Consider the following 24688-nt stretch of genomic DNA (forward strand, 5'->3'; position numbering starts at 1 on the left):
GGAATTAAGTCATTGAAATTTTACAGCAGAATATAAAAGATTTGTTAATGACAGCGCCTTACTCTTATTTCTAAAATGCAAGGCATTCAAATGTGCAGTTTCAAAGGAAATTGCACATTATGTGAGACACAGAAGTAATATGGATGTAGGCTTTTATCTGCTGAAGGCATAGTGAATTTTATCTTTGACATCAGAGAGAAGTTAAAGATGTAAGGAAACCTTCCATGCTGTAAAATTGTGCAGCTGATTTTTCAAGACAAACAGTGCTGCCTGACTGAAAAAAAAAAAAAAGAACTGCTCTTATAATCTCAGGTAGTTGACAAGAATGGCACAGCTGTAACAACATAAATGACTTACCGTTTTCACGGTTCTTCCCTTAAAGAATCTTCCCTTAAATAAATGCAGAAAAGAGACTACCTGGTTCAGGCATCACTCTGCCTGAAGGAGCTTCAGGAGTGAATTATTCAGCGAGAGTTTGGGAGGGAAAGGATGGAAGGGGAAAAGGCAAAATGGTAGCAGGCGACCAGCCTCAGGACTGCATTGGCATTGCGTGCCAGGAAACCGGCGCCAGATGCAGCGACTCAGTGGCACCGATCCCGTTTCACGGTAAAGCTCCTGCTGAGCCGCCGGAGCAGCTCTCCAGCCCCTCAACCAGCCCCTGTAGTGCCCCGGGCGGAGGCCTCGCAGCCCGCCGGCCGGCTGCCCCTTCTCCAGCAGCGGGCAGGTGCGGCCGGCACAAGAGCCCCCCGCCTCGCTTCCCGCCATGTGCCGGGGAGGGATCCCCGCGGCCCGGTTTCCTCCGGCGGCCCGCGCAGGCCCCGGCCCGAGGCCGTGGCGCGGACGGCGGGAGGCGCAGGCCCGCCAGGGCGGCGGCGGGCAGCGAGCGCGGCGCTGTGTTTTGCAGGGCGGCGGCGGGCGGGAGGCGCCGCTGGACAGCTCCGGAGCGCGGCGCCCATGTTCCGAAGACGGCGCAGATGTGAGCGGCGGCGGGGAGCGGGGGGAGCCGGGGAGACCCGCCGCGGCGGCCCTTCCTGTCGGGGGCGATCCCGGGAGCAGCGCGTTCCCCGCCTCCGGGAACCCCCGTGTTTCCACAGCGCGGGGCTCCCCGCGACGGGCGGGGCGGCGCGGGGGGCGAGGGCAGCCCTTACCTGCGGGCGCGGCGGGGCGGAGGTGGGATCCCTGCGCGGGGCGGGGCGGCGGGGGATCCTGCGCCGCCCCCGCCGCCTCACGCCGCGGCCGGTCACCCCCCTCAGGTGACGTGATGCCCGTTGTTTTGGTCCGCCCAACCAATCGGACGCGGCGGCTGGATTCTACGGGAGCCGGGATGGGCCCTTCGTGGCGGCAGCAGGACTCTCCCCTGCCGACCATAACGCATTGCGCAGGGTGCACCACCGCCCGGTCTTCCTGCGGCTTTAACGGCCCCGGCATGGACGCGCCGCGGCAGTTCCCGGCGGGCTTCGGCTCCGAGCAGCAGCAGCAACAGCAGCAGCAGCGCCCGCCGCCGCCGCACTGTCAGCAGCAGCACGGCCACGACAAGCAGAGCCTCCACCACCAGCAGCAGCAAAGCCCATGCCTCCAGTGCAACAACTGCGCCTACTATGGGGCTGCTGCGGCAGCCGCGGGGGATAACCTGCCCCTGCTGCTCCGCGCTTCCTCGCCCCTCTCGGGCGCCTTCCGGACTCACTCCTCGCCGCTCTCATCTGCCGCCTCCTCCCGGCAGGGCAGCCAGCTGAACGTCAGCGAGCTCACTCCCTCCAGCCATGCCGGCGCGTCCCGGCAGCCTCACCAGTACCCCCAGTACCACCAGTGCCATAGCCTGCAGCAGCACCAGGCAGCCAGCCCCAGCAGCAGTGTCAGCAGCGGCAGCACCCATCACCACCATCACCACCACCACCATCACCACCAGCAGCAGCAGCAGCGCCGGGAGAGCAACCCCTTCACCGAAATAGCCATGAGCAGCTGCAGGTACAACGGCGGCGTCATGCGGCCGCTCAGCAACCTGAGCTCGTCCCGCAGGAACCTACAGGAGCTGGACTCCGAGTCGCAGCCGCTCCAGCAGCCTCTCTCCAGCCCCACCGCAGCCGGCACCCCCGCCGCCCCGGAGATCGTGGTCTCCAAGCCCGAGCACAACAACTCCAACAACCTGGCGCTCTACGGCCCCGCCGGTCCCGGCCCAGGCGGCACCAACAACGGCGGGGGCAAGTCCAGCAAGAAGAAAAACCAGAACATCGGCTACAAGCTGGGGCACCGCCGGGCGCTCTTCGAGAAGCGCAAGCGCCTCAGTGACTACGCGCTCATCTTCGGCATGTTCGGCATCGTCGTCATGGTCATCGAGACCGAGCTCTCCTGGGGCGCCTACACCAAGGTACCCACCACCTCACGCACGGCCCACCCCGGCAGCCGGTCCGACCGCCCCCATGGCCCCGCGGAGGGGCGACCCCGGCCCCTCGGAGACCCCAGCGCTGCGAGGCTGCCCGTCCCCCGTCCCGTCCCCGTCCCGAGGCGCTCCCCGCGCCCTGCGGCCGGGAGCCGCCGGCCCCCGCTCTGCCGCCGGCCCCGCTAGAAGAGGTGCCCTCCCGGGGACTGTGGTGGGGCGGGAGCGGCCCGTGCCCGTGGGTCTTAGGGACGGTGATGTCTTTTCTCTTGCAGGAGTCGCTGTATTCTCTCGCTCTGAAATGCCTTATTAGCCTCTCCACGATTATCCTGCTTGGGCTCATTATCGTGTACCATGCAAGGGAAATCCAGGTAACGTTTCCTTCTGTGGGCTGGTGAGTGCTGCTGTTATATAGCTGGGGGTGCGAGGTGGTTTGTGTAAGGGCACAGTGGTGGTAAGTACTGGGCACTTCGCACTGGTTCAGAGAGCAAAAGTGCTGCCTGCTCATCTCCTGAAGTTCGGTGAATGGACCTCAGCCCTGGAGAGAAACGCAGCGGGCATGTATTCACCAGGAAGTTTTGCCTGCCAGGTTCTGTTGCCTGCAGTTGTGATATAGGATCGTTTATCCCTGAAGTTATTACATGCCTGCTGTCTTCTGTAACAGATGTACAGCAACAATCTTTTGTTTCCCAATGACTAAATTTCATGCCGTGCATTCTCTCTTGACGGCAAGGTTAATTATCTTCATCATGAAAGGTATGTAATCTTCACTGCACTGTCTCAGATATGAGTGTATGCTAGGAGAATATTTAAAAGGAGGAGGAAGACTTATGTTTGACTTGTTTTATTTAATGTCGCACAACCGCTAGGAATGTGACAGAGGAAAACTGTTGAGAACGGTAGGGCTAAAAGGTAGGAGGAATGTGATGATCAAAGATGCAGAATAAGTCTTACAAATGCTGTCACAGATTTTTGTTCAAGGAACTTAGTTCTAATTACATTTGTAATTTTTTTTCACCAATAAATTAAAATTTAGCATTCAGCTCAGCTGAAACTTAGAACAGATTTCAAAGTTGTGAAGGTAAAAATAACTTGCTCATAGGTGCATCAATGCTTTTGCTTTTTCAGATTACTTAAGAGATACTTTGAGCTACAAGCTGAAATGACAGCTTTCAAGGGCAAAGAAGACTTTTCCATGAGTACCAATCAGTAAAAGAAAAAAAAAAAAAAAAAAAAGATTGAGAATTGTATAGTACCCTGCTTCCATGTAAATGAATGCTGTAGTTTCAATGTGAAATGGTACCATAGTCTCCTACTTAGGGTAAGGTTAGAGAAGTATAATGTTACTGAAGACTCTTTGCCAAATTGGATCTTGTTGTGCAGTCTTTGCATATGCAAAACTTCTATTCCTGGCTCAGAACCCAGTTTCTCTGCATTAATATTGAAGATATTGAAAGCTGTTTAATGACATTGTAGTCAATGAACAAGTGTTCTGGTGAAAGAGCATCTTTGTAAACTACTAGAGTACTAATGGAGTGGTTTCTTTATCTGTATAAAAACAAACAAGTGGTGCTGCTGCAATGAGGGAGCCAGCTTCTCTGGTGTATCTTCCCACAAGTGGGATTGAGGCATGAAGAGCAAAGCTGAAAGAAAATCTAGGTAAACATTTTAATTACTCTATGCATTTTCTAGAAGCTTTAAATTGAAAATTTTATGCAAGATAACCAATTAATTGTAGGTCCCTCTATGCATCAGCTTATACTGAGTAGTTACTCCAAGATTTGATTGTGTTTTTTCTCAGGTAAATGGTTACAGATTTTCTTTCCCTTAGGAGTATGTTATGGATCAGAAAAGAAACTATCTTAAAGAACTAAAGTTGTAATTCCATTTTTTTGTTTGTTTATTTGCATTTTTTTAATTGTTAATTTTAAATAACTTCCTAATGTATGGGACTACGTGGAAGGAGTTATGCAATCGCATGATTTAATCAAGGTTGATATCGTTCTCAGTGCTGCCTGACAGTACAGAACATGACTATACCTGCCTGTAACAGCAATATTCTATGTTTTCGCCTGAGAGACGCTGAAAACTGCAGGAGTTAAGGCAAGGCCTGGACTTCATGACTTCTGTCATTCATCTTGAAAATGAAAAGGAAGTTCTCTTTTTCAAGGAGGCTGCTAGAAGCAAAGGGTGTAGTACCACCCTTAGCTATTAGATATCTGATAGCCTTTTGACTTAGGCACAGTCTGGTTTTGTGCACACACTTGACTTTTAAAAAATAAGATGAAGAATATGCAGAACAAAATTTATATCCACCTATAGTCAGAAATGTATGTTATACTTGACATGTGAAAAGGAGTACATTTAACATACTTTGGCTTAGGAGCATAAGGAATTTTCTCCAGGCCAAAGAAACTACTTTGTAACCCTGATAATGCAATGTTTAAAAAACAATTTTTAAAGGTGACTGTTTTCTGGAGGCCCACATGCCTTTAATTCAAGGAAATATCCTGCCGTGTACAGTAGAATGAATCAGGTCTGTAGAATCATGCCTACAGATGGTTGGCTGTGTCCTGGAGGACTGTTTGCATCAGCTATTTGTCAATCCTGTTCAAGTTTGAACATTCCTTTCTAATGCTTCTCTGAAGCATGTTTAGACTGGTGTAGTGTAAATAAGTAGGAGTTCATTGATAGAAGAAAAATTGTTCTGTAGAACAGAAGAAGGTCACTGCTTGCAGTGTGGTATGTTTCATACTCAGGTGCAAGTAAACCAACCTAAATATAAGTGGATTTTTCCACAAAGCATGAGACAAAATATGTTGGGAAATAAAAACATGACAGTTTAGTAATTATTACTGCTTGCAGGTGTAATATTTAGAAACTCCTGGTGGTCTAAAATGCTTGCAAACGGAAATGGGCTATCTTGTTCTTTTCAGTAGTCTGTGACCTTGATTTATTGGTAGGAAGTCCAAACAGCCATGCTGCAAGCAAGTCTATGGCTCTGCTAGCAGCACAGCAGGTGACTCTAGTCTTTCCTTTAGAATGACCTTGCCGGTATGATTCGCTTTGAAGGTGGTCGGCTAGTCAGTTAAGCCAAGCTCTGGAGTTTGCTTGTCGCAGACCTGCTGAACATTTTAAGGGAGTTAGAAGGGAAGTTTATAAAGACTTGCAGGGCTTCTTCCCGGCAGCTGTGAACATGAGACAGATGAGTTTTCTTTTTTGTCCTTTCGGCCGGTTCGAGCGGGCAGTGGAGGACCTGGAGCACCTTCCTCCTCTCGAGGCGGGGGGGGAGGTTTTCCGCCGCCCGTTCAGCACCGCAGACAGCTCCGCGCGTCGGCACGGCCCCGCGCAGCCGCAGCGGCGGGGGCGGCCGCCCGCCCCGCCTCCAGGTGAGCTCCCCCTGGGAGAGAGTTCGCAGCCCGGCGTTCGAGACCCGCCAGCAGCCGGGCTTTGGTTTTGAATTCCCGGGAACTTGCCCAGAGCTCTGCACCTGAGGGACCGAAGTCTCTAGAAGGGTGCAGCTGCAGTATTTAATCCAGAATTACTGCATGGGTGCTGTGTAGTTTTGTGATACACTGGAAATGTTAAAGTATTTTTGTCAAATAGGTTTTCAGTGATCTCACTGTATTAGTTTTTCTGTGTCACTTTAAGAATAAAGCAGGAGCTGTTATTCAATTTAATAAGTGTTAGTGCAAAGAGTATAATAAAAGTAAAATGAAACCTGGTGGATTTAAATGACAGTTCATAGCTTACATTATAATTTCCAGGAAAGAGGATAGAAATTATAAGTAAGTTTCCTTCACCCCTCCTAGAAAAAAATAAATTCCAAATGAACAACAGTGGCGATGTTGGATCAACCCCAAATCTGTGTGTTCTCCTTTTAGTCCATTGTTGTCATGCCTATAGTGGTGTTAAGAACATCACATTTGGAAAATTATGAAATACGCATTGCTTTCTCCCCAAGCATGTATGGTTGTTGATCCAGTTCTTCAGAGCAAGTGCCCTGTGTTTGCAAGATCAATGGGAAAAATGTAATTCATCATCACCCCAGCCTAGGACAGGTATTTCTCTGACTATTACTCCACTTGAGAGTTTGAAGAAGGAGAGGTAGGAAGAGCTAAGAAGATAACATGATCCAATTATCATAATAGTTTTTGATGTGTAAATTATCCACTTCATGCATAAACAGTTTGTTACTTAATACTGTTTTACATAATTAAAGCAGCAGCATGGAACATGGTTAAAATTCTAGTTCCTACACAATTTACTGTTCCTTTCCATGTTTCTCTAGCGGAATTCGCTGTTAGATCAAAAAAGAAGGTGGAATTTAAGAAAGCTTTGGGTGGCATTTTACATTAAAAAGCTGCAGTTTTTCTACCTTTATTGAAAAATAGACCTCTCCTTCTCTCTCTAGTACTGCTGGAGATAGAAATGTTTTTTTTAAGTATGCAGTCCTGAAGTTCTACCGCACTTTCTTGTATGAGTCAGAGCAAGGGATTAAAATAAAAAACGTCTGAGGTTGCCAGTAGGAGGCATACCATATCCTGATACTTCTTGAGAGATGGTGGTCACTGAAGGAATTTATCCACTGGAACACTTCTGCTTTGATGCTGGACTGCTTAGTGTATCCCTTCTGTAAATAAACATTACCCTTCTATTGCCTGTCCTGAATAATAGTAACCTGAGTATTGCTAACCTGAACCTCTTTCCTTCTCCCTGATACAGATGCTCTCACTCATGCAGAAACATGAAAGTTGTTGGTATTTGGTAGAGTTGTTGCTATTTGGTAGAAGTGAATAGAAATATTTATATTTTATTTTATTTTTAAATTTTCTCTATGTCAGTTGTTATTTCTAACCACTTCTAAAATGTATTGGTAGTTCATACTTACACAGAACACCTGTGGAAAGCCTTGCAAACTCCCAAGGTTAAGGTTAAACCATTTCTTTCACAGGAGAGCCTCCCAGGGCTCCAGGAAGAAAGCACCTTCAGTCCCTAGATGATTCTGAAGTGGTGAGAAAATAATGTGCGACTAATTGATTTGGAGTAAAACACTCTCAGTCTTAGTTAGCTTTATGGAAATTTATCGTAGCTGAGAGCCCAAATATCTTGCTGAAATCAAGAGTCTTTTCTTCTTTCCCTGTTCCTGAAAACGTGAAGAAATAGAACAGGCAGTATTAGGAAATGGCAAAGAATGGCAATAAATACAAATCTTGACCTGTTTATTGTACAAATATATTCCAGAGTTCATCATAGCAATAAGCACTGTTCACGGGAGTTTCATTATCCTACTGGCATCAGTGGAAAGTTCTGCAGTAAAAATATTGCACTCCTGAATAAATCTGAATTTAAGCTCCCTTACAGCTTCCTGCCATAAGAAGTAATGGGTATTCTGCAGGTCAAATTATTTGTTTTTATCTATATTATTGCTTTGTCTTCAGTGGGGTGGAACATGTGCATCTCATTAGCTGTCTTGTAGGCAATCTGTTGACTCTGTGCTTGGTCTCACTTGCCTTTGCTTAGGTATCAGGGATTGCACACACAGACTGTAAACTTCAGCTGCAGAAACAAGTGAGTTAGATTAAGGGCACAGAGAATAAGACTGCTGAATAATGGGTGAAAATCAAGAGATAAATTTTGAGTGATAATTTTATTCTGATCTGAAGCCTGTTGAGAATTAGTGATTTTTTTTTTTCTATTTATTTTAATAGGCCTTATATCAGGGAGAAAAGAACTCATTGTGTAGCAGTTTTGATCCAGGATACAGTAAATATTACGGGTGTGCTCTGTCTCCGAAACGCAACACTGTAGCGTGTATGGCATTAAAGGCACGCTAGGGAATCCTTTGACATTGGTAGTCATCCAAAATGATCTGAGGTCTTTTGCATTAACGTGACACATAGAAGATGCCTCTGTTTCCAACAGGCTCCATTAGAATGCAGGAGGAGGTTGTACCTGATGCTCAGGACATTGAATGTTGGACTGGCCATATTTAGGATTATCTATTCATATGCACCTTTGTTCTCAGCATTTTTTTATTGAAGCTGTTAGAAGTTACCAAGACATAGTAGTGCATAATGAAGTGTGAGAAGGTAAGTTATTGCCCCTCTTGGAGGAGAACATTGTAACCAGAGAGCAGATTCTGGAGCTGTATAAATTGTGTGGCTTAGATGAAATCAGCAGAGATACTGTTGTCTACAATGTTAGAGGCATTCTGCATGCATATCTTAATTTGAAAGGATTGTACATGTCAGATGCGGGGACTTCAGATCAGAGAGTTCTGTCGGGTACTTGATTGCAGCTCTGGTTTGCCTGAGTTTATGTGGAAGTGTGTCAAGACTGACAAGCATCCATTAATGCTCTTTTGATTCTGGTTCTGGTTTGTATGTGATCTATTAAATGTAGTATTCTGGGCTTTCAATTTGATTTGAGACATATTTGTGGTCTGTTCTGAGCAAAGACCAAAACCAGGTGCTACTTAGGACTTGAGAGAATTAAAAAGCTCTGTAGAAGCTTCATGCAACTTCAATCAGCTGTTTTCACCCTTGATTTTGGTGATAAAAGTTGTTGTCACACTCGCTTACCAGAGGATGAATTACTGCTCTAAGTCTATGAAGCTCCTTTTAAGATGTAAATTACCCCTAAGAGAAGAGGCTGTAATTGATATTGTAATTAGCTTTCGGGTAAGGTGGGTATATTGGTCATTACACAAAGTTTCCTTTATTAGCTGAAAATAAGTATGCAGAAGCAAAAGCAATTTTGTGAGGAAGTTTCCACAGCTTTCTTTTGTGGAAAAGAGAAAAGTTAGATATCACAACAACACAAAAAACCCACAGAATTTAATTTAACTTTTTTCATCCACCCACCACTTTTTTTTTTTTTTCCCCCTCAATAACATAAACTATATTACATTGAAAAATGCGAATGGAAAAACTTCCATTCAAAAATGTCATATGTGGAATACCTGTGTATCACAGTATAATATATTTTTAATGAAATTGTGTAAATTGACTTTGTCCCATTATTTTAATGAAAGCTGCATTAAGTGATTTCTTCTTACGGTGGTCAGAAGATCAGAAGAGATTGCCATGAGAACATGTAAAGTGGTAAAACATGAACATTTTATACTTTGAACTGGTGTATATGAACCTAGGCCTTTGAAACTGAAAATGTTCAGTTAATATTTTATATAATGCTGTTTTAATGTAGTTGCTAGGAATCACGCATTTGTAACTTACTGATTCATTCAGCTGTTTCCTCCTGAACAGTCCATGCAATTGAGCTCCATCTATGCGAGAACAGTCCTTAGTAAACATAGTTTTATATTGACAGTTTGAAAACAAAAGGGTGTGAAGAAGTGAAGAGCGATGAATTCTGGAGCAGGTTGTGTGCATCTTCTGAGGTGCTTAATTGTCTCACTCATTTTGGTGGAGACTGGCAGACCTTTCAAAATTAAATTCCTTTTGAGCAAAAACTAAGCCTTTCCATGACAGATGGAAATGACCTTGTGAATTCCATATAAAGTAAAAATCAAAGGCTAGGCCTTAAATATCTTTATATTTTAAAGTCACTACTCTTAGTCTTTTTAAGAGTAAATTGCTCTGGGTTGTTTGTTTGTTTGTTTGTTTTCATGTGGTTTGTTTGTTTATTTTTCTGTAAAGAAACTTATTTATTAAAAGAAAAACCCACTCTGTTGAAGTGGCACCTTCAAAACTTTTATGCCTATTAATACTTTACTGCTATCCTGATGGATGGAGGAGAGCTGCGTTCTGTGTTATGTGACTAACCAACAGAATTGTTTATTGAATTCTGAGTATCACACAGTTACTGAAGACTGCTGGATCCATGAAGGTCAGAGTTAAAAGGCTGTACAGGTGTAATTTGTATTGCAAAAAACACTGTCGCTGGTAATGATAGCTTGATACTGAATCGGGGTATTCAGAAGATTGTATCAGAGGCAAAGGAAGAGTTTTGGCTTGTAAAAGAGCATATTTGAAATAAAAAATAATTGAGGAATAAATATATATGGACTCAAATCTATAGATTTTATTGTCACCTGTGTGTAAAGAGCTTCCTGAGCTTTCTTACCTGTAGTCTGCATAACTGTTGTTGATTGTAGTATTTTAGAGCTTAACTGTGTGTCTTCCATAAACAATTATACATCAGTTCTCTGGTTTGATGTGTAGGTCTAAGCCTGTAAAAAAGGACCCACATGTATAACAAGCATGTATATTGTAGTTTTCATTGTTGAAGGGAATCACCTAGACAAATCTTCACTTTTTTTTTTTTTTTTTCTGTTCCCCTGTCACTTAAATGATGTTTGTACAAAAGGGAATGCTGAGACCAAGAGTTCAAGTGCTGTGGAAGTAACCTGGGAAGGCTTCATAACTGCATTTGAAGCTCAGGATTGTCTATCTTGTACTCTTATGCTCAGATCAGTCCTTTGTCACATACATAAGACACTACTGTTGCCATCCAGCTATGCCTATAATTTTCAAGAGCATCCTCCTTTAGCAGATGTCCCAAACACTGCAATGTAAAATGAATGCAGTGCTCCACGGTATGTCCTAATGAGATACTGTTGTGGTCCTTCATGAAACATTTTATTCCTATTAAAATTGTTTATTCCAGCACTGCAACTTCTGCAACATTACTACAGGTGTAGGCAGACATTCACACCTGCCATACCCCTGACCTCTGACAGTAGTGTCTTTCACAAGAATAACTCATTAGGAAGGAATGCTTCATCTTCAGTCTCTTAAAAAAACAGAGATTCATCCCAGGTGGAGAATGGCATTTATTTCTTTAAGAATAAGATCTGTTGCAGCAAGGGAATGAATCATATCTTTAATTAAAATTAAAAATTGCATAGTAGCTTTGATTCAGTCTGTACCATTGCATCCATAAAATTCATAGGTATAGGACTTTTGATTTCAGTCTGAAAAACGGGAGAGAGATTGAATGTTCAGTTGTGGCTAGACAGCACAAAATAAATTGTTTCCTACATGAAACAAGCAATAAATACGGCCAGTAATAATGGTCACTGAACATTCACTGATAGCACCTAGGTTTAATGAATTTTTCATCGAAAGTATTCTCACTGTCTCTTTGATAGAGCATTAGTTACCATTTTTAAACCAGTCATGCACATTTGAGGTGTGTTTTGACTTCAGAAGGAATCTTTATGAGTATCTAAATTAGTGGGATCTTTAGAGTCTTTCAATTTAGAGCATCCTCATATGCTAAGGATTTGATCCTTGACACCTTTGTCATTATTAAAATACCTTTACAAGAAGACTTGGAAACTCTTGAACAGACATTGCTTTATGAACAAACTTCTCCTTTGCCCACTGAACTGCTCTCTGCCATAGATGTAACATTCAGTTTTGGCCATGCAGCTGCTACACCCAGATTGTAGTGGGTTCTTTTGATTGTAGATCTCTTGTAGAATATTGGCCAGAGTTGTTCCTGGGCTCTGCATAAGAAATGGGCTGATACAGGAGAAGTTTTCATCCATCCATACTCCAGTATAGCCAAAAAGTTACCCTGTGACAGCTACTACTGAACACTACTGTGAATGGTGTGATGGATAAAGTAGCTTCACACTAAGCCCACCCCCTCCTTTTGTTCTCACTCAGGTTTGGGCTTCATGGTAAAAGTTAATAACTTGCATTCTGTTGTAATCAGAATCAATGTTTGCAGGATTATAGTTTAGAATAACTACATCCTTATGTGGTAAGATAGAGCAGTGCTCGGCCTGATGGATTCCCAGTTCAGCTTCTGTATAGTTTTAAGATAGTTTAATGGAAAAATGGGTTAAAAAATGATAGTCCAGTCTAGTCCGCTTTCCAGATTTGGTTGTCAGACAGGAAAACAGGCTTTGGTTTATGTTCCAGCAACAGAATGGGATGCAGCAAAGCCAGATGAGAAATTTACCAATGTGGCTGTAAGCTGGCTGACTGTTCTTTTCATCTGCCATTTGACACTCAGAAGGAAAATAAAAAGATGAACAGTTTGTTGTTGTGTTAGTTTTTTTTTTTTTTTATATCCATCTTGTGATCAGAGATATCAGCTCATCCCAAATCAATAAGTCGCGCATTTCATCTGTGACTTTTTTATGTATGCTGTGGTTGGTATTATCCTGTGTTAACTGCTGAACGTCAGACTTTTTCTGCCATGGACTGTCCGATTGAGCATAACTGCTGTGAAAATTAAGCTTTGTAAAATATTATTAATAGCAATTTTATGTTTAAAACGTGGAAGGTAAGGGACTCAGTGCAGACTTGTTTTGTGTATTTACTTTGCAGGCTTCTTAAAAAAAAAGTAGCTTTGAGGCAAGAGCATCTTTTACATGAGAGAGCTACTGTAAACTAGACAACTTTGACAAAGCTGTAACATTAAAATAGTTAATGGGGCAGCAACAAGAACTGTGTATGCTAAGAGGTGTTTGACAGAATATGCTGGGATTTGGGGTTTTTGGGAGGTGGTGGGTTTTTTGGTTGGTTGGTTGTTTTGTTTTGTTTGTTTTCTTTTTGTTTGTTTGTTTTCTGAGGAAGCACCTGCAGTTGTAATTGGTAGTGATCAAGTAAAACAGTATTTACCTATAAAGGAAAACAGCTAAATACCTGTAAAGAAACTCGTGCCTATGTCTAACTTTTAGTTGAAAGTTGCCCTTCTTAGAGATATTTTAACTTAATCTTTGAAGCAGTTTGAAGACTTTATCTGCTGCATGGTTTATCCAGAACCCCACTTCAGGCCTTCAGGAGTAACAAGTACTAACTAAATAGCTGCCATATTGCCACTCCCTCCCAGTTTTACTTGGCAGGGTGGATTACAGAGGCAGCTCTTGCAGGGATGCCTCTATACACTTAGGATTAGTGTGTCGCTATGTTTATTAGGATTTTTAAATCCACAAGTACATTGAACTCCACTCTGCCTCTCCTGCTGCCCAGTTCCTAGTTTCCCTTATTTATCTGGCCATACCTTAGAAAAACGCTTGAATACTTAGATTTTGCATTTCTGTATTCAGATTTATTTTAAACACAGCCTTAAATGAAGTTCCTAGTTTAACAGTGTTTCTGAGACAGTAAAAACTCTACAAGGACTTTGTAATTCCTCTGGTGCCGATATGTGTTCACCCATTGTTAGTTAAATAAAAATCTGCCCAGTTTAAAAAAAATTGCAAACTTTCCCAAATACCTGAAGTCTTTATGTCAAAAATAAACACTAAAGGAAGAACTGAGAAGATAGATTCTTGTGTGTATGATGTGTTGGTATCAAGTCATTCCTTAAAAACAAGTTCCTAAGTTTAGAATCACTTGTGTACCCCTTTGGCAGAATGAATGAGTTAGCTCACTTTATCTCGCTTCAGATTCAATGTTTCTTCCTTTAACTTCTGTTTCCCCTATTCACTTGCAAAAACATCGCCAGTTTCTTCAGAGAATACATATTTGTCTTTTCAATCGGTTCCAGTTTTCCTAGGAGTAATGAAGCTGATCATCCCTGAAGAGAAAGAGGGTTTTCTCGCACTGGGAACAGTGGCAGATGGCAGCCATTTTGGGAGATGGCATTTCTTTGTGCAGTGATCTGTAGAACAAATTATTTTTAGTACTGAATGAAGAAAAACAAATCCTAAATGAAGAATTGTAAAATAATAATTTAAAGTGAACAACATAAAAAATATTGAAATGTTGATAGTTCTCCACAGTGAGTTTTACTTCAGCAAGAAGATTATAGAATCAAAGTTACTTTCTTTCTGAGGTACTTGAAATGGAGAAGAATATAACAGACCACTAGGTTTCTTAAAAAAAAAGCTTTCTAAAATGTATAAAATAGCACAATTATTTTGTGGGAAGATGTGCTGTGTTCTTCACGTAAGAAATTTTGGAACTGCTGCTTCAGTGCAAAACCGAATTCATCCCTAACTTTGAAGTCAGTGTTTCCATCCCCTTACTGCTAAGATCAGTGTAGTAGTTGTAGCAGACCTAAAACAGCAGAAAAAGTTTTTAAAGAGATTTTTTTGTTGTTGTTTTGGGATTATTTTATTAGCGTGGTAATTTGTTCACTGCGGTCATTTGTTTATATTTGTGAAAGTGCAACAGGAACGTAAGCAGTTAATTCACTATTTGTTTGCAGCTTTCCTTTTAGATGCAATAAAGCCCATGTCCTGCTGCACTTCTTGACAGGGGGAGAGAGCCAGAGCAGGCTGGCAAAAGCAGGGGATAGTGTGGAGTGGTAGCTGATGGAAGTTGGGTTCTGAACAAGTTGTGTGGTTAGGTTAGGTTAGGTTAGGTTAGGTTAGGTTAGGTTAGGTTAGGTTAGGTTAGGTGCTGAAATGTTTCCTAAGGACTTGCTGCATCCGAATAACCTTGCTCAGTCCTTAGGTTCTTGTGGAAAAAAGCTGTTGTTGAAAACTATCTGTCTTTTTCATTCCATCTCTGTCAATTGTAAGAAGCTGCTATTCTGGATTGCTCTGGGCCACACAGTGCGTTCTGTAGCAAATAGATCTGTTATGCAGTAATGTACATATTCTTTTTATTTTCTTTGTTATTTCTTCCTTGGTTTTTAAATAGCAGAATAATAAACAGTGTAAGACAAGATTAATGCTATTTTAGTCAACAGGTCCCATTTTCCCATTTTGCATGTTTATGTAGGAGACCTATCTCAACTGTTCCTTCTCTGTTATTCTTCTTGCACTTAAGTGCTATTCAGAGCTTTATTAAGTCATGCTCCTTCTGTATCTGCTTGGAGAACATTTTTGACTGTCAACCCCAGTCACAAAAGCTTTTGGGAACTACTGGTGCTGGATGGAAGCCTTCTACCTGTGTTAACTTAAGGCACTTACTGTGTTTTAAGCAGGTGGAGAGGGTGGGATCTGAAGCTTTGCTATGATGAATAGCTGTTAAATTAAGAATACTGTTAAAACACAGAAGTATCTGTCTTGGACATTTGCTTTGTATAAACTCCCTATTTGATCAATTCAGTCACTTACTGCTGGGTCTACTGAGTATCTCAAATGAATATAGTAACCCTGAGTGATGAACTTTTATTTCTGGACCTCTAACTTGGTTCAAAGGTTCATAACAGTTCATATACCTAAATATCTCCCTCTTGATTACAGATCTGAGGAAGCTCAGCTGTGAGTGTTCCAGCAAGAATCCAAACAACATTAAATTATGAGAATGTCTTGTGAAATATATTTGAAATAATAAAAGATAATACAAGTAAAAAACCTTTTGTTTTGATATTAACCTTTTTTTAATCAGACATTTCTATTAATAATAATACATTTATTATCTAATTATATTGATTTTTTATATATTTATAAGTTTGTGATGATTTTTAGTTAGATGCATAATTATGCTTTTCTCGGGGACTTCTTCTCCATACCATTGGGAAAGAAATCTTGATATCTTGGAATATCCTTTTTGTTCTTTTGTTGTCCTTGGATTTAAATTCTTAACACTATTACCTGTGTAGAAAGTTACTGGGTAGAAAGAATGGCATTTTTAGGAACATCCTACCTTCGTTGGTTCCCTGGAGCACATACATATATATGGAGAAACCTATACGAAAAGAAATTACATATTTCCCAGCAATCACTGAGTGCCATAATGGTCTTTTGTCATTGTAGGCTGTTGGGGGGCTAAGCTCTTTCACAGCTGTAGATACAGACAAACCTGGTAAGACCGTTGTTTAACACATATCTGTTTTTTGAAATGGTTGTGGTCTGTCAGAGTAACTAAGATGTATCATTCAGATCTATTTTCATGTGGAGTTCTTGATGCTGCACTTCTGAAAATATTGTTCACAAAGACTATAAATGGCTTGAGCTTCTTTTATGCTTGTCTTCCTGAGATAGTAAGATTAAAATGCAGTCTTTGAACGAAGTTTTTTGAGCCACCAGCACACATTAACATGGTGTTTTCTTTACATGCATTGACATACACTGTGTTTATGGCAAAATATCAATAATGATGAAAAATTCATTTTGCACAGAGATGCCAAATTTAAATAAATATACTACGCAAGTAATCACTTTCGTGCTGAAGCTAAGTACTGGACTTTTACAATCCTCTGTTTAAAGCGGCATTTTTATAATGGAGGGCGGGGAGCAGTATATGCATGTATACACGTATAAGTGGTAGCGCAGTCTAGCTTCCCCATTTTAATGATACAAGCATGTTACACTTGGTAAAGTGCTATATCCAGAAGACCTTGCAGATCCACATCTAACGACTTACTAGAAAGTTTGTTTTTAACTCTGTAGGTCTGAAACATTCTGGAAAATATAAGATAGCCAAGCCCTTTGACTTCTGTACTTTGCATGCAGAAGGTGTTTGATGCCTCATGACTTCACACATTACTTAAACACACCAAGGAATCTGCTCTGTGGTGTTGTATTTAGGATGAGGGGCACAGCAGCCCTCAGGAACTGCTGCAGGCTCTCTGTGGTGAAGGACAGGCCTATTTGATTATGTGCCTTCTGATGATAAAAGAAGGTCCTTTTCATCCCCTAGTTAGGGGGAACTTTGTTAAAGGCTTGAAATATCTATCTCCCACTGCCATATGGCTTTACATCATTTTTATTTAACAGAATACTGTGAGAGAATCACTTGCCTGTTTGGAGTAGTGAGACTAAAGCAGTATCTTCTTCCTCTCTGGGTGCCATAATAGTCTTTCTGATTGTATAAATAATACTGTGGGGACTACAAACTATACCATAATGTCTGGCCAAAAATTTTGGTAAATCAGCAGCTCTACTTTGGTACTCTGAATCATAATCTCATCAATTCTTTTATAGCATGTATGTGGCGTCGGTATTTAACCATTTTAAATTTGGATTTTTAAATTAAACAATTGCAACAGTATGTTTGTGAGTACAGTTGATTCCCCTTCTGCAAGGAATGCTTCCAGGAGTACAGCTGATCCTAGTTTATTACTATTTATTGTTTCCTTTTTACTCCTATGTTAATGTATCTCCACAGTATTATAGCAAGGTAGTGATAGTTTTCAGATTTTTTTTCTTTTACCTGGATTGTAAAGGCATTTTTACAAAGTGGCTAGTTTCCTTATTCTGTGCATTCACTAACATCCTCTGATAGCCTGCTAGAAATCTGTTTTGATATACTAATGATTTACAAAATTAACTTTCTCCTTTTGTTTTAAGTAGCTTCAGGAAGTCTCTGATCTAAGTTGTCATTGTGTGCAATCTGTCTGCTTTGAATGTGTTTCAGTTTTTCTGATCTGGTGTTACATGAATTTAACAAAGTGTTATGTAAATATACACATACCTGTATAAATATATGTGATAATATATTTCTTTTTATGCTTTTACTGTATGGCATTGAAAGTATTAAGTTTATTTGAAGTTAAAGATTGATTTATGTCTTATTTACATACAACATGCTGGAAATACACTGCATAATTTTAGGTGAAAATAACCTTAAAATTTCTCATATAGAATGCAGGTATATGAGAGTTTTGTGTTTGAAGAACCTTGCAGAACACCGATGAAGTACTTTCATTGGATTTCAACACTGAATAATTATAAGAAATTTAAAATCTATGAACAGGCATAACATCTTTGACCTTGACCGGAGTTTGACCTTCTCTGTAGAGCACAGGACTCAGTTCTATGGGAAGATTTGGTCACTCTTTTATTATCTTTTTATTGCTAGCATCATTCTCTGTTCAAATGGAGACTAGTATCTTGAAATTAATGCATGGTTATTATACCATGAGCAACTGAAAGCAGCTGAGAGAGTGTATACATAGCCTTGAAATTGTGCTGTTCCGTTTTTCTCTCTCTTCTTCATTCATTTACCTTCCTCACTTTCTGAATAGGAAATGTACCTAGCCAAGCACACAGGTGCACACAACTAGCTCTGTATCTTCCAAATTAAAAGTGAAACTAGCATTTAGTAGGTTGCATAATTGCAAGTATATAAAATGTACATGAAATCCTGTACTAATTTCTGTGTCATTTCGGTACGTCCAAATTTAATTGATATTCACAGCTTGTTTTAGAGGCCCGTATTTGTTCCAGAGAGTTTGATATTCATCACAGATTGAATTTCGAGGCACAGAATTGTAATGAAATCTTCCTCATAGATATTATTCTGAACTGTTAACATATTTATTTAATAGAAATGTTTGTACTGAGTCTATGGTCCTTTGTGAATTCTGGTGTTTTCTACCTTCCATGTCTTCACCTCTTAAATCTCATTATAAGAGAGCTGAAGATATTATCACTTTAAAATATTATTTTCCTTGCAAGAAATTGGCACAGCTAAGGTCAAGGGAAGTTTATATGGGTCTTCTGTGTCTGCAAACATAACCCGTTCCACTGAGCACTACTGAGAAAGTTCTTTCTTTGTAGCATGTTAGGATTTCTTCTGCCAACAGGCGAATATGTTATGAAGTATATATTCCATAATGACATCTTAAAGTTTTTTGAAGCTCAGTGATTAAAGTAACATTTTCTTCTATTAAAATTATAAGATCAAATTTTAATGCCTAGGTTTAACTACACATTTTTCTATTCTCATTTTTTTAATTGAATTACTACTTAAGGTATAATTTTTCTTGAATTGCCTTCCTACATATAGAATTCTTTTTGAAATCTATAAAGATGGTACGTAAAAAGGAAGGACAAAAGACCATTGCTTTTTTTCAGCAGATTTTGAAACTTTAAAGGAAATTTTAAACCACTGCCAGTTTGACATGTATTTGATAATGTATCTGAGAACTGAAATATTGAACTCTGTTTTTATTTTATTCTTTTATTCTGAAACTCACACAGCATTTGAGAGATTTTATATTATCTTCCTCTTTTTCAGTGAAGCTGAGGGAATAGAGTGTACTATTATCAAGTTTGCTGATGACACTAAGCTGGGAGGAGTGGCTGACATGCCAGAAGGCTGTGCTGCCATCCAGCGAGACACGGACAGGCTGGAGAGTTGGGCGGGGAATAACCTGATGATATTTAACAAGGGCAAGTGTAGAGTCCTGCATCTGGGCAGGAACAACCCCAGGTTCCAGTATAGGTTGGGAAATTACGTATTAGAGAGCAGTGTAGGGGAAAGGAACCTGGGGGTCCTGGTGGACAACAGGATGACCATGAACCAGCACTGTGCCCTTCTGGCCAAGAAGGCCAATGGCATCCTGGGGTGTATTACAAGGGGGGTGGTTAGTAGGTCGAGAGAGGTCCTCCTTCCCCTCTACTCCGCCCTGGTGAGACCCCATCTAGAATATTGTGTCCAGTTCTGGGCCCCTCAGTTCAAGAAGGACAGGGAACTGCTGTAGAGAGTCCAGCGTAGGGCAACGAAGATGATTAAGGGAGTGGAGCATCTCCCTTATGAAGAAAGGCTGAGGGAGCTGGGTCTCTTTAGTTTGGAGAAGAGGAGACTGAGGGGTGACCTTATTAATGTTTATAAATATATAAAGGGTGAGTGCCACGAGGGTGGAGCCAGGCTCTTCTTGGTGGCAAACAATGATAGGACAAGGGGTAATGGGATCAAGCTGGAACACAAGAGGTTCCACTTAAATTTGAGAAAAAACTTCTTCTCAGTGAAGGTGACAGAGCACTGGAACAGGCTGCCCAGGGAGGTTGTGGAGTCTCCTGCTCTGGAGACATTCAAAACCCGCCTGGACATGTTCCTGTGTGAGCTCACCTAGGCGTTCCTGCTCCAGCAGGGGGATTGGACTGGATGATCTTTTAAGGTCCCTTCCAATCCCAAACATACTGTGATACTGATTACTATTCATCTGTATTCTAGGTGTTCTAGATACCTGGACCTTTTCATAACTAATGTAGCACTTCTCTGATCTGACCGATAGCATTAACAGGCTTAATTAACATAAGAATTAATTAACAGAATTAATTAACACAAGAATCAAATGCACTTGAGCCTTACTGTACTTGTTTGTTTTATTTTCAGGGAATGCTCATTAATTTAATTGTACTTTGAAAGTCTGGTCCTTCGTACCAAGTAGTATGTTTGCTAATTGCAAACCAGCACTCTTTTGGTAATACATACATGCATATACACATATATAAACTGGCCTTCCAGTATCAATTCACATATCTAGTATTCAAAGTGTGCAGAATGACCACAGGTAAAAGAAAGTGTATCTGCTCGTGTTGTATGCATTGAATTCACTGAGTGTTTTTTTAGCTTAATTCAACATTGTGTTTCTTTGTCTTTAACAGTATTGCAGTGGAATTCTTTCCTTGAACTATACCTAAGTGCGGTGGCTTGACCTTGGCCAGCTGCCAGACCCCACCCAGCCACTCTCTCACACTCCCTCCCCAACAGAATAAGGAGAGAAGCTTAAAAAGTTCACGAGTAGAGATAAAGTTGGGAAGATCCCTTACCAATTACCAGCACTAGCAAAACAGGCTCACCTTGGTGAAAATTAATTTAATTTATTGCCATTTAAAAGTAGAGTAGGATGGTGAGAAAGAAAAACAAAAACTAAAACACCTTTCCCTGCCCCACTCTTCCCAGGTTCAACATCTTTCCTTCATTCTTAGCTCCTCTGTCTTTTCCTCCATGAGTGGCACAGGGCATATGGGGAATGGGAGTCTGTCCATGACAGCTCGTCTCTGCCACTTCTTCCTCCTCACGCTTTTCCCTTGCCCCACTGTGGGTCCTCTCTATGGCCTGCAGCCCTTCAGGCTAAAGCTGCTCCAGCAGCTGCTCCAGCATGGGTCTTCCATGGGCATTAGTTCTTGCAAGGAGAATCTGCTCCAGTGTGGGCTCTCTGCAGGTAGAAGTTCCTTCAGGAAATACCCACTGTGCTTTGGCACAGGCTGCAGTGTAGGTATCTGCTCCAGCATGGTCCTTTCCATGGGCTCCAGGGAAATATCTTCTTCATCATAGTCTTCTCCATGGGCTGCAGGGAAATCTCTGTTCCAGTGCCTGGAGCACCTCCTTCCACTTCTTCTTCCTCTTTGACCTTAGCATTTCTTGGGTTGTTTCTCACACTTTTTTTCCCTCACTTCTCACTGCCTGGGAAGCATTTTACACTTTTTAAAATGTGCTTTCACAGAAGTACCACTAGCCTCACTGATGAGCTCAGCTGTGTCCTGCAGCTGGTCCATTGCAGATCAGTCCCTGATCTTTTCTTGCAGACACCACCCCTGCAGCCTTCCCAGTACCAAACCCTTATCACTGACACCCAATATAGTAAGATGAAGGAAAATAAGATAAAGGGATGAGAAACAGGTGCACAAAGACAGAAATTGGTTTTGTTTTGTTTCTTACTATGGTTAACTTTTTTTTTAGTATCAGTTCAACTATAATAAAGATTAATTTGTGGTTATCACGTTCCTAAACAAATGACTGGAGCAATTTTCTGAAAGATAAACTGAATGTATTGTGAGGAGATGTTGACTATGTTTTTGATCTCTAAAATATACAGAGAGATCAGGCTTGTATTTTTAAACTCTTAAAAGATGGAAGGGGTCAAAGAGCAGTGCAGATGAGTGGGGTTTTGGTTGTGTATATGTGTATAAGTTAAAACACTTTTCTTACATTAAGGAGCACATTCTTTGTGTACTTTTCTTTTTCACCCATTAGTTTTGAAGAATCTAATTTTTAAAGTCCTGCAAAAGAATTTTTATTTCCTCTACCCTGTTTACTGAACAGCCTGATTTGGACTATAGCTGAAGTGATGAGGTCTTCTCCTGTCACTGAGATTGTATCTTCTTCATCATTACGGGTTACGTTCCTTTTTGAAAAGTTGCCAATTAGCATCTTCTTGCATACCACAACTCTCCACTAGTGACAAATACTGTTTGATTAATTATTTATTTAGTAAATAATCAGGAACAAGATTTACTAAACAGTATAAAATGTTTATGTACCTTTGTTCCTGAGTGGCAAACGGAAGGCCTTGATTGTGCAAGAACCAACATGCACATTTAATTTTCAGCTATGGGTAGACACCGCCTGGTGCCTGGGCTGCTCTGATATTTGCTGGTCTTTGCTTTTCAGATTTTCACTACAAGATATATTTTTGAGTCTTTCTGCCTTTTCTCATGTAGTTTTGCATTCTACATGGATCTGTATCGATGCCTGAAGCTTGAATAAAACTATAATATCACCCTGGCTGAAGCATGAATATGCTCTAGAGCAGGGTTAACATTGCAGTTTAGAAAGCATTTTCAATTGTATTTTAGATATCTATTCTGAAAATGCTTTCATAAATTTTTCTCAATTTTATGAACTTAGAGTAAGCAATTGATTTCGAAGGGACAAGGCTTAATTGGCCCAGAGTTTTGTTTTGTCAGAAATGACAGTTACAGAAAATATGAGGAATTCTTAGTAAATAATATATAAAAATTCAGTTTCATGTACAGTTTTAAAAACAATGAGTGAAAAATTTATTTTTGTCTTAACCAAAGCTTTGTTTTAGTTCATAGTGGTGTAGTAATGTCATTTTCTGAAATGGCATATTTATTTTCTTTTTAGTGGTTGTTGGAAGCTCTGAAAACTATGGTATTTTAAAGTGGAATTATAACAAGGTTTGTTAATGATATACTAAAGTTAACCTTATATTTTATTATTTCAGTTGTTCATGGTGGACAATGGAGCAGATGACTGGAGAATAGCCATGACTTATGAACGTATTTTCTTTATCTGCTTGGAAATACTGGTGTGTGCTATACATCCCATACCTGGGAACTATACATTCACATGGACAGCCCGGCTCGCCTTTTCTTACGCTCCATCCACAACAACAGCTGATGTGGATATTATTTTATCTATACCAATGTTCTTAAGACTATATCTTATTGCCAGAGTTATGCTTTTGCATAGCAAACTTTTCACTGATGCCTCATCTAGAAGCATTGGAGCATTAAATAAGATAAACTTCAATACCCGTTTTGTTATGAAGACTCTAATGACAATATGTCCAGGAACTGTACTGTTGGTTTTTAGTATCTCATTATGGATAATTGCTGCATGGACTGTCCGAGCTTGTGAAAGGTAAGGTTGTTCTGTTTGTTTAGTTCCTTCTGTCTGTCTGGTTTTTATCCTGTTTTGCCTTTTTAGTTTTTGATTCGGGGGACCTAAATATTTAATGAAATGGAGCTTACAGATCCTTGATATTTTGAGTGTTGGATGGGTTGGATTCTGTGTCACAGATTGTCAGGAATGCTTTGCCTTTTAATCTGAAGGACTTCTGCAGAGAGGTTTGTGACACGTGGTTTACTGTAGCATTGCAATTTGATTTCAGTGTTCTGATTTAACTTTATCTATGTTTGTGAAAACACAGTGGACAGGTACCATAAATGTCCTTAAGAGTAGTTGATGATACTCTGCATTAATATCAATTTTCATTTATTTTGTTTGTAAATTAAACTTATTAAGGATAAGGTAGATGAAATAACCATGTAAATTCCCAATGGAATTTTTTTTATTGTTGTTTGTTTTTTATTGTGCTGTTAAAAAAAAATTCAGAAGAAGTGCATTTTGGAGGCAGATTTTCATTCATTACTGCTATTTTTCCAACCTCTCTCTCCCACAGACTTCAGTGTAAGTGCAGAATAAATGGCTATCAGTGATGACAGCTTGAACTTTAATTTCTCAGACTTAGCTTTAATGAAAAAAGAAATGAGCTTCTGATTGGGTGGGATTGCTTAGGAGTATGAGACTCTGAGGAGACTATTAGGATGATTCTCTATGGAGGATTTAATGCCTGGGACAACTCTTAGATCCTGGAATTAATTTCTCCTTACTTCAGCTGGAAGATCTTCAACGTATTTAAGACATTTCTGCTGCTAGTTGTTGACCATTTTGTTTTTCTCTTCCTTTACATGTCTACCCATTTTAGAATCAGTTTAGGGGAGTTATTTGTGACAGGTAGCTGATTTAAATCAGCAGTTAAATTTCACTCGAACTGCTATGGTTATGATGCTTTTGGAAGATACTCCTTGCATTACTTCTCAATTTCTTACAAAGAAAAATAGCTGATCTTATAAACTGACTGTAGGGATCATGTTGATATTGTAGTTTTTATTATTAAAATTGCCAGAATTGTAGAATGTGGTTTGCTATGGTAGATGCTTTGTGTCAATGTTTTTTCCTCGTGTTATGGCAAGATGTATCATTTAGGAATGTTCTGAAAATGCCATATTAACAGTGACATATTGTAGTTTCAAAATCCTTTCCATAGTAGGAGCAGAAGTAGCACCCTAGATATCAACTTAATCTATAATAGTTCTATTTTAATAAGCATGTTCTCATTTCAGATGTAACTGACTTCTGCAAAGCCTTTCCTCTTTGTCTCACATTCTTCACC

General features: G+C 40.6%; 1 protein-coding gene across 1 annotated transcript in view; it reads left to right on the forward strand.

Moving 5' to 3' along the window:
* The first annotated feature begins 1151 nt into the window (after positions 1-1151).
* KCNN2 (potassium calcium-activated channel subfamily N member 2) overlaps positions 1152-24688 on the forward strand; it is a 71405-nt gene continuing 47868 nt past the window's right edge. The window contains exons 1-3 of the mRNA XM_082075610.1: positions 1152-2365; positions 2650-2745; positions 22955-23373. Of these exons, the coding sequence (XP_081931736.1) occupies positions 1262-2365; positions 2650-2745; positions 22955-23373 (1619 nt within the window). The 5' untranslated portion in view covers positions 1152-1261. The remainder of the gene's footprint in view (positions 2366-2649; positions 2746-22954; positions 23374-24688) is intronic.

This window comes from Streptopelia decaocto (assembly GCF_964273445.1).
Source record: "Streptopelia decaocto genome assembly, chromosome: Z".
In the NCBI taxonomy this organism is placed as follows: Eukaryota; Metazoa; Chordata; class Aves; order Columbiformes; family Columbidae; genus Streptopelia; species Streptopelia decaocto.